Source organism: Prionailurus viverrinus, chromosome D1 (assembly GCF_022837055.1).
Source record: "Prionailurus viverrinus isolate Anna chromosome D1, UM_Priviv_1.0, whole genome shotgun sequence".
Lineage (NCBI taxonomy): Eukaryota > Metazoa > Chordata > Mammalia > Carnivora > Felidae > Prionailurus > Prionailurus viverrinus.
In genome coordinates this window covers 61,778,709-61,789,655 of record NC_062570.1, presented here as the reverse complement: position 1 = coordinate 61,789,655, position 10,947 = coordinate 61,778,709, and the positions used below count along the sequence as shown (strand labels likewise).

General features: G+C 39.8%; 1 protein-coding gene across 1 annotated transcript; it reads left to right on the top strand.

Moving 5' to 3' along the window:
* The first annotated feature begins 1,925 nt into the window (after positions 1–1,925).
* Positions 1,926–2,864, top strand: LOC125177188 (olfactory receptor 52A1). The gene has a single exon (XM_047879299.1). The coding sequence runs from the start codon at positions 1,926–1,928 to the stop codon at positions 2,862–2,864; it is 939 nt and encodes a 312-aa protein (XP_047735255.1).
* Positions 2,865–10,947: the final 8,083 nt, after the last annotated feature.

Below are 10,947 nucleotides of genomic sequence, written 5' to 3'. Positions count from 1 at the left end.
AGAGTGAAACAACTGAACCTTGCTTTTCACCAAATAGAAACTCTCTAATGTAGCTTGAGGTTTTCTAATTTAAGATATGTGATTTTTAAAAAGCAATGATCTTTTCAGATACAAATGTATCTGAACTAGACTAAAAGCCCAGTTTTCAGAAAAGTCAGTCATCAGTGAATCGAGGTGATTCAATGTTCGTTAGTTGAGCCGTCTCCTCCATCATTTCTGGTATCCCAAGTCTGCTCCCTATCTTCCATTCCTACTTCCATATTGGACTCCTGTTGGGAAACGTGTCCTTTCACCCCTTTATTTTTGCATCATTTCTTATGCCTGAGCTCATGAAAAATTCAAATGTTCAAGTGATATATATTTCATTCATTAATTTCATTTTCATTCATATATTCTCATTCATTAAGAATTAATGAGCTGACATTGGCCAAATCTCATGCTACTGGCAGCTGTGAGCAGTTTAAACCCAAGAACCTAGCCTCTAGTCCATGAAGTACCCATGTACCCATTTTCCCACACTCTGTTGTCAGCAAGATTGATTCCCCTTGCCTCTATACATTGTTTCCATGTTTTCTAGAGATTCCTTCCATCTAGGTATTCAGAAATGGGTATTTCAAAATGTCAGCAATTTTAAGCACACCACTAATTTTCAGGAATTCAATTTTTAGTATGTGGGCAAAATAAAATAGAGTTTTTTGAGGCATGTAAAAATGGCATGGAATTTTCACCCAGACTCACCAAAAGTGCATGGGGTTAGATGATCTTTTCAAAGTGCTTCCTTTACTTTCTTTTGAACGGAATTCTGGGGAAGGGAAGGAAATAAAAGATAAAAACAGAGGGGGACAAATCATGAGAGATTCCTGGGAATAAAGAACACTCTGAGGGTTACTGGAAGGGTGGGGGGGGGGGGATGGGTTAAATGGGTGATGGACATTAAGTAGTGCAGTGTTGGGATGAGTTCTGGGTATTATATTTAAGCGACGAATCACTAAATTCTACGCCCGAAACCCTTCTTACACTATATGTTAACTAACGTGGATTTAAATTTAAAAAGTGAAATTGTTATTGGAAAAGAAAAAAACAAAGAAAAGAGAGACATCCTGCCTTACGTAGATACAAATGATACAGATAGATGAATATATTGTGCTCTTGGGTGTCACCAGTTTCTCTGTTCTCTTTCATAGGGAGTTTTTTCAATTAAAAAAAATCAAGAAATAAACAGAAAAAGAGGCTCCTGTGTGTCTCAGTTGAGCATGCCATTCTTGACTTCAGGTCAGGTCAAGATCTTGGGGTTGGTGAGTTCAAACCTCATGTCAGGCTGTGTGCTGATGGTATGGAGTATGTTTTATTTACTCTCTCTTTCCCTCCTCTTTGCCCCTCCTGTGATCTCTGTCTCTATTAAAAGATACCTTAAAATATAAAACTTATGGAGATTTATCTACTAATGTACTTGTCAGAGTCAGATTTGTTGATCCAAAGTGTCAGTTCCAGACCTAGACCAATGGAAATAACAGAATATTATCAGGTTGTTAGAATGTGGAATACGGACATTCATCAAACTCTGCTTGAAATGTCATTTCCAAGCAAGTTTAACAGGTATAATTATTGTATCCCCAGGTGCAGAGGGACATAACAGAGAGATCAGCAGTTACTCTGTTACCCACGTGATCTGGCTGGTTGTAATGCAATTAACTTGCCTTCTACATAACTTATTGTGCTACACTACTCATGGATGTCTTTCTGAAAAGAATAATGTGTATCTGAGGATTTTTTTCCTTCAATAATATAAGTAAAAAGGATTATATGATCTTAGAGTTCTGACAAAATCAGAGACCCACTATGATGACTTTATAAAAACAAGAGTAGAGAAGAGTACCACTGACTGAGAAGCTTCTTTCATTTGCTTCTGGAAGCCCAAAGACATTATGTCCATTTCCAACATCACAGTCTTCATGCCTTCTGTGTTGACACTGATAGGGATCCCAGGCCTAGAGACTGTGCAGTGCTGGGTTGGGATTCCATTCTGTGTCATGTATCTCATTGCTATGATTGGAAACTCCTTGCTTCTGATCATCATCAGGTCAGAGCGCAGCCTCCATGAGCCCATGTACATTTTCGTAGGCATGCTGGGAGTCACAGATATTGCGCTTGCTACCACCATTATGCCCAAGATGCTTGGAATTTTCTGGTTTCGTGTGCCAGAGATTTATTTTGATTCCTGTTTGCTTCAAATGTGGCTCATCCACACATTTCAGGGCATAGAGTCAGGCATCCTGTTGGCCATGGCTCTGGACCGTTATGTGGCCATCTGTTATCCACTAAGACATGCTGCCATCGTCACGCACCGCCTAGTCACCCAGATAGGGGCAGTGGTAACACTCAGGGCCGCTTTCCTAGTAGCCCCATGCCTAATACTGATAAAGTTCCGGTTTCAGTTTTACCATACAACCATCATCTCCCACTGCTACTGTGAGCATATGGCCATTGTGAAAATGGCTGCAGAAAATATACGGGTCAACAAAATCTATGGCTTGTTTGTGGCATTTACAGTTGCAGGGTTCGATCTCACATTCATTACTTTGTCTTATGCACAGATCTTTTCCACTGTTTTTCGTTTACCCCAGAAAGACGCTCGGTTGAAAGCATTCAATACGTGCATCGCTCACATGTGTGTCTTCCTCCAGTTCTACCTCCTTGCCTTCTTCTCCTTCTTCACACATAGGTTTGGTGCTCATGTTCCCCCTTATATCCATATCCTCTTTTCTAGCCTGTACTTGCTGGTCCCCCCATTTCTCAATCCACTTGTCTATGGTGCCAAGACCAAGCAGATACGCATTCATGTGGTAAAGTTGTTCTCTTCATAAAATGCACTGTGATTAACTCCTTCAACCTTCCGCCTTAGTAGCAATCTCTCAAAATTAAATATAACATTTAATAATCCAGACTGTCTGCAATTCTTCAGTTTTGTATATTTGTTTTGTTTAATTTGTCTGCATTTTATGGTTTTCATATCATTATACCCCATGACAACTATTATTCGGTCGGTTTTGGGATGCTACCGCCTAATAAGAGGAATAAACATACAGATCAAAATAGTGAAAATATATTGTTACCTTTCCTCTTTTATTTTTTATTTCCTGGTTGAATTTCTTCTCTATGGATTATTCTCCAGAAGAATTCATAAATATGGATCTATCAGTGAAATAAAATACTGCCAAACTCTTTGTTTTAGAATGTGCAGGTACTGAAAGAAAATAAGGTATTCATGTGGCTTTTTAGTCACCAAAAGGTTTTTTTTTTTTGAGGAGGTGTATTTTAAGCATATTGTACTAAAACAAACAAAAAACAAACATGTTTACAAAAAGGTAACTTGTAAATTAAACAACAATATTAGAAATAAAAGAAAAAAAACAATGAAACTCCAAGAAGATAGATATAAGAAACAAGAACAAAAAGACACATGTTAACTATGGGAGCTGTGATTAAAAACTATCTAGGGTCAATCCAAGAACACCAACACATCACTAAACAGGAGTTCTAGAAAGTCAGGGAAGATAAAACAATACATAGGTGGACTGTAGTAGACCAGGAACATATTAGAAAATTATTCAAAACTATTACAAAAACTAAAGGACACAAATCCAAATTGGGAGTATCCACCATGAACCCATGGAGAAAAGAATACAATTTCATAGTAAGTTAAGAAAATGAAAAGCCTATGGCTACAGACTGGCAGAAAGTATGTGCAAAATACATGTTTAACAAAGGACTTATATCCAAAATATACAAAGAACTTTTACATCTCAACAATAAGGAAATAAACAAGTTGCTTAAAAAGCATGAAAAAATCTGAAAACATATTTCACCCCAAGAAGACATAACAAAGAGCAATAAGCATGTTTTAAGATGCTCAATATCATTTGTCATTAAGGAATTGCAAAGTAAAACAATGGGATAGCATACACACCTGTCAGAATGGGTAAAACCTGAAATACTGACAAAACCAAATGCTGGTGAGGATATAGAATAATAGGGACTCTTTTTCATTGCTGGTGAAAATACAAAATAGTACAGCCACGCTGAAAGAGAGTTTTGCATTTCTCACCGAACGAAACATAGTCTTACCATGTGGTCGGCCTTGCACTCCTAGATATGGTACCAAATGGGTTAAAAACTTATGTCCACACAAAGACATGCACATAAATGTTGAGAGCAGGTTTGTTTTTAATTGCCAAAAATTGGAGGCAACTAAGATGAAGGGAAAAACAGACCGTGGCACCTCTTTAAAACGTAATGTGAGTATTTGATTAAAAAAAAGAGAGAGCTAGGGGTGCCCGAGAGGCTCAGTGGGCTGAGCCTCTGACTTCGGCCTAGGTCATGATCTTGCCATTTGTGGGTTCGAGCCCCACGCCGGGCTCAGCGCTACAGCTTGGAGCCTGGAGCCTGCTTCGAATTCCATGTCTCCCTCTCTCTCTCTGCCCCGCCCCTGCTAACATCTGTCTCTCTCTGTCTCAAAAGCAAATAAACATTTAAAAAATATAAAAAGAAGAGAGCTATCAAGCTATGAAAAGACATGGAAGAGCCTTTAATGCACAGTTTTGAGTGAAAGAAGCCATCCAGAGAAGGTTACATCTGTATATGATTCCAAATATGTGACATTCTGGAAAAGGCAAAACTATAGAAATTAGAAATAGCATAAAGATGAGTGTAGCCAGGAGTGTAGGAAGAGAGAGGGAGGGTTGAATGGGTGGAGCACAGGGAATTGTAGAGTAGTGAAAGTGATCGGTATGATACTGTGATGGAGGGTACATGACATTATGCACAGGTATCCACCACTTTTTGAAAGTTCACGTTATGCCCCTTAGCTCTACGGAAAGACCCACCTCAGTTCCTGTTGTCACTACTTGAAAGAACTCTGAAGAGTATTTTCACTTTTACAAAAAAAGCAAAACAGCGTTCAGTGTGTGTTTTGCATTGAGCCATTACAGAGGCAGTGAGAGGAGGTCAGCCTTCCATGGGGACCCACACTCAACATCACAGCATCAACCCCCCAGAGTTTTGAACCGTGTCTCTGAGCATCTGTGCTTTATCCTGATTAATTTTGTGCATCTGTTAGCAAGACACGTCTAAAGGTGCCAGAAAACCTTAACAGAGGTTATTTTGGGGGACCGGAAATGCTAAAACCATTTTCCATATGAATTAATGGTAATTGCTTCTTTGTTTTATGCCATTTAGGCTCAGGAATAGTTCCATAGGAAAGTTCTATTTTGGATAGATCTGTGCTTATCAGACCCACAGAACTGTAACAGAGAAGATGAATCTTGATGTAAACTGTGGGCTTCGGTTAATAGTAATGCATCAATATTGGCTCAGTTGTTTACAAATCAGACAGGCAATCATTAAGTTTTTATATAAAATGGGAGTAGTAAAAAGGACACACTAGTAGCTTCAAAAGGGAAACGAATAAGTTAGTAAACAAACAGCTGTTACCTATAGGATTGGAAACCAGAACAGCCTTGCCGATTTCCACAGTAATACAGGATCTAGAAGATAGCATAAAATCCCTGTGAAATGTTGAGGAAAGCTACTGGGATCCTGAGGATAACATTAGACACTTGTATCTCAGTATGTTTACACGTTCCTTACCCTCTCTCAATCGATAAAGGGCAGAAGAAGAGCCAACCCATATTTTCACAGATAGGGAAAAAAACAACCTCCTACTTTCTGAGCCAGCCCCCAAGCCACACCACAAAAGACTGTCTAGGGAGAGAGGGTTGGGGGACAGTAGCCTACTGTTAGCAAAAACACTGGACATACCACAAACCCCGACACAAATGCCAAAAAAGAGAGTCCACCCTGTGATGGAAAGTAGTGAGAACAGGGTGAGGCCTTTTGTGTCAGACATTCCTCAAATGGGATTTAATAGGAGTATTTGTAAGTGCATGGAAATAGGCTTGAAAATACTCTTGAGCAAGTGTTGATTTTGTGGGAGGAAAAACCATGACAGAAATGGTTGTCAGTTAAAACTGACGAAAAACTAGTAACCACCTTACTCTGAAAGAACCCCCTCATTCTCCTGTATACAACTGTTATCAATATTCCTGGAAAACAGGAAGCATTTCCAGTGAAGAGCTTCTATGGAAAATCGAAAATAGAAAATAAAAATAAAAATGTTTCTTGTGATAAATGCTCTGTCTCCCCTGCAAGAACACCCACACAACACACACAGACACACTCACACACCGGTGTGTCCTAGACAAACTACAATGACTTCGATCTAGAGTGATTCTCTCTATGAATAATTGGTAGATATGGGAAAAAAATAAGAAAATAAAGACAGTCGAGAAATAGACAAGAAATAGATCATATGATATAAGAATCGTTTAAAGTTGGGGTGCTTGGGTGGCTCAGTTGGTTAAGCTGCCGACTCTTGATTTCATCTCAGGTTGTGATCTTGCAGTTAGTGGGATCAAACCCCACATCAGGCTCCGTGCTGATAGCACAGAGTCTGCTTGGGATTCTCTCCCTCTCTCCCTCTTTCTCTGGCCCTCCCCCGTTCATGCTTGCTCTCTCTCTAAAATAAATAAACTTAAAAAAAAGTTAAATTTAACAAATTGTTTGAAGTCAGGACCAAAGGAAAACTATGAAATCATTTCAAAATGTTTGCTATGTTATAATTGTTATCTCTTGTGTAACAAACCATCCCCAAACTTAGTGTCTCCAAACTACAATCACTTGTTGTTTCTCACAATTCTGTGGGTCAGCAATCCAGGTAAGGCTTGACCATATGGTCCTGTTTCCATAAGGAGTGGGCTGTGGTACCTCAATAGGCAGCATTAACTAAAAATTCAGCTTCAGCTGAGTTGAAAAGTCCACAGACTTCATTCCCATGCCTGGTGCCTTTGGGCTCATCTTCATAGTCACCCTCTCTCCATGGGGATAGCTTCTTCATATTATTGGTATGATTTCAGTGGAGTTCTATTCCTAATATGGGTACCTGGCTTTGAATAAAAAACAAGGTAGAAGTTGCCAGACTTCATATTACATTGGCTCAGACACCCGAGAACATCACCATCATTCCTGCTACATTATGTGGTCACAAGAACTGTCATCCCTGTTCAAGGGGAGGAGGATTGGGCTCCACCACAGAAGATAGTTAGCAGCACACACAGAGAGATAGAGAAGGGAATGATTGCAGTCAGCTTCTCAGATTACCTTCCACAGTGTGCAGAAGGGAAAAGCGAACCTATTGTAATAGGAATTGAGAAAGAATAATAACCAAGAGAGACAAAATTCGTGTGAGGGTCTGTGATAGATATAGAAAAGACAAAAAAGGTTTACTACATATATGAAAGGATTCTCCAATTTTTTTTACAAAGGAAAATCAAACAATAAAAGAAATGTGAAATTAAGATTATGATTATAATTAGAACCTTAGCCCAACCCCCCAGACCGTCCCAATGCATTTAGAGAAAAGTTACCAGGACAGAGAAAGTTTAAAAAGAAAAAGGAAAAGGAGAAGAGAGGCACCTGGGTGGCTCAGTCAGTTAAGCCTTCGACTCTTGATCAGGTCATGATCCCAGGTTGTAAGATCAAGACTCATGTCAGGCTCCACGCTGAGCACTGAGCACTGAATCGAGATTCTTTCTCTCTCTCTTCCTATGTCCCTCGTCCACTCTCTTTGTCTCTGAAAGAAGGAGGAGGAGGAGGAAGACAAGGAGGAGGAGGAGGAGGAGGAGGAGGAGGAGGAGGAAAGGGAGAAAGAAAAGAAGAAGAGCAGCTCAGGCTGAGAAAATAAAAATCCACATCAAAATCCAAATAAAACTCTCTATGGTAGCTAATGGCATTTCTGGACCCTTCTGATGCGAATTCTACCATGTGACCAATGGAAGAGAGAGAAAGCCAAAGAGCCTGAAAATTTCAAGGTAAGTAAGGTGACAGAATCTAGTCTTAGGTGCCCTCTAAAAAGTGTACAATCCTTCCACATGTGGTATTCACAGTCTACATTTGCAGATGCCTCCATGGGAACAAGACAGTATTGCACTAGCAAGAATCTCTGCCATGCAAAGGAGATCTGGGTACTCAGTGCAAGTGTGTGCTAACTTGGATGTCCCAGAGTGCTGGACCAAGGAAACCCTGCACATGCTGTAGAGGGAGAGACAGTGGGTGTGTTTCTCCCAGGAGCCAACTCTGGGCCATCTCCTTCCACCAGTGTGTAAAGTTCAGTCCTCTGGGGACTGAAGGTCTGGGGCCTGAGAGATGCCTAGAGGAGGTATAAATAGCTCCACATTTGCTGTTTGTCTTCTGAACACCATCTTGCTTTTATTTTTCCCTCTCAACCAGTTAAATACCTTCAGGATCCAAGAAAGTATAGGTAAGTAAGCTGAGTTTTGCTCAGCAAAGTCATATAGAGCAAGGCACCTGAAAGTACAGGGGGAAAAAAAAAGAAAGAAAATATAGGGAACTCCAGAGCCTGCTCCATCTTCCTAGTACCTAATCATCTTGTATTTCTCTCAGCCTTGCCCTATGAGGCATTGGATGTGGCTGTAATGGGACTCATGGGCAATTGTAGTATCTCTTTGTGCTCTTTTAATAAATGGGCCATCTGCAAAGGGCACAAATGGGTGTTTTTCCTTTAGACGCAAATGGTTTCCATTATACACAATGGTTCTTTTTCTTTGAAATGTGTCCCTGAATGCTGTGCATAGATGCAATGAATTTGGATTCCAGTTCCAGTAGTAAAAGCAAGGCTTTGTAGCTAAACAAGTCTAGTAGTTAAAGACAATGCATATGTGTGTATGTATGCAAATACATGCATGCATTTCCCCCTAAAATTTAATGACTATTCACTATACATCAGGTGCTGGGCCAAACACAGATTGAAAAACTGAAACTCAGAAATTTCACCTCCTTTCCCTATATGACAAAGATGACACACTCAACACGAGGATAGAATAGAACCCCATTTCCTTTTGTTAATGTTTATTTATATTTGAGAGACAGACAGGGTGAAAGCAGGGGAGGAGCAGAAAGAGAGGGAGATACAGAATCCAAAGTAGGCTCCAGGCTCTGAGCCTGAGCTGTCAGCACAGAGTCTGATGCAGGGCTCCAACTGACAGACCATGAGATCATGACCTGAGCCAAATTCGGACGCTTAACCGTCTGAGCCACCCAAGTGCTCCTAAAACTCCATTTCTAAGCCAAGTTCACCATGCTGTACCACCTGCACCTTATAAGACTGAAATGACAGATTGGGGGTAAAAAGTGCCAATTCACATTTATGTCTAGCATGCAAAAGTAAGTCTAGGCCTTTATGGATACTCTAAATTAGCTCAATCTCTGCTAGCAGATCCAAAGCTTGAAGTCCAAATATTTGAACTTGTTCAATGTAATAATTATTTTGATCTTAATGATGGTAATTTTGCAAGTGCACAAATTTCATCTGTTGCTGAGATAAAAATGTATCTGAGTTATGTCGCAACCACCCTAAAATACTAACTTCAGAATTGACCCACATTTGTAATTGATGTTTACTTTTAGTTGTTTTACAACTGGAAACTATGCTTCCCATTAAGTAGTTTTTAGTGGTAAATACAGTCAGAATAGGATGTAACCAGCACTTAAATACAATTCTATGGTCCCCAGATGTACACAATCCCTATTAACCACACACTGCCTCTATGCATATATTCATGATTCAGTCAGAATCATGGATTCTGCCATTAGTAATATTATAAAAAATGCTTCCGTGAGCCCCAGAGGTATAAGTTGGGGAGCTGTAGGTGATAATGCTATATCACAACAAAAAGGAATACAATAAAACAGATCACTCACTGATGTCCCAAAAGATCACTGGGAAAGTTAGAAGGAAATCTGTAAAATTTGTCTTATGTCTCTTCTACCTCCGTTTCTGTTTCCTCCATCATTTAGACTCTCCTCTTCCCCATCTCGGATGTCCTGATGAAGCCCCACTCGCTAAATATCCCCTCCCCATAACTGCACTTCACTCACAGATTAATCTTTTCTTTCTGTCTCCGAAACACCATAATCCCATGGAAAATGAATGTCCAGCAATTAATTTAACTCTATGTTAAATGGTTTCACAGTTGATGTATGCAACTAAAGTAGATCGATAGTCTTAAGCATCTCAACATTTTATTACAGTATTTTGAAAGTATCATATACCAACTTAATGAAAGTCCTAATGGGGTGACCCTTTGAGTATTATGTCCTCTAAACTTTAACTCAAATAATGGCGTCCAAATGAATATAGAGAAGAAACTAATGCTTGCCAAAGGGGCTGCAGGTTGGAGGACGGGCAACATGGGTGAAGGGCGAGAGAGATAGAGCTTGCAGTCATGGGAATAAAAGCCAAGCATGGGGAATCTAGTCAGTGGGACTGTAATAGCATTGTATGGTGACATATGGGAACCAACTCTTGGCAAGTATATAACATACTATAACTTATAGACTTGTGGAAACACAGTGTGGTACACTTGAAACTAATGCTACATTTGTTTCAACTATACTTCAGTTAAAAAAAAAGAAAAAGAAAGAAATGGATTCCAAACATTTCAATCATATAATATGAAGTACTAGAATACTGAACACCTAATAAAAACTGAAAGTAAAGGTGGTAAAACTATGCTGCACAATGATACTGACTCTAATGCAATCAAGAGGTAAAAAGGCAGACATCTCTTAAGCCCATGTTCCTCTTAAGCAAATACATTCAGCCCCCTTTGATTTGAGAATGGGGACAGGGGGAGGATGGAAGCCACTTGTCATCCACCTGCTTTGTATCCATATCTATACCCTCCCTCATAGCTATGTGTTTATAGGAACACGCCCTCTCACACACACATCCCACTCAAATGGGCTATCTCCTCGCTGGCATTTCACCCAACACATCCCTTGCTTTTATCCATTCTGTTGCAACTACAGATA

Bases quoted from the DNA above. Each gene is read 5' to 3' on its own strand.
- LOC125177188 (XM_047879299.1), top strand. From the start codon at position 1,926: ATGTCCATTTCCAACATCACAGTCTTCATGCCTTCTGTGTTGACACTG.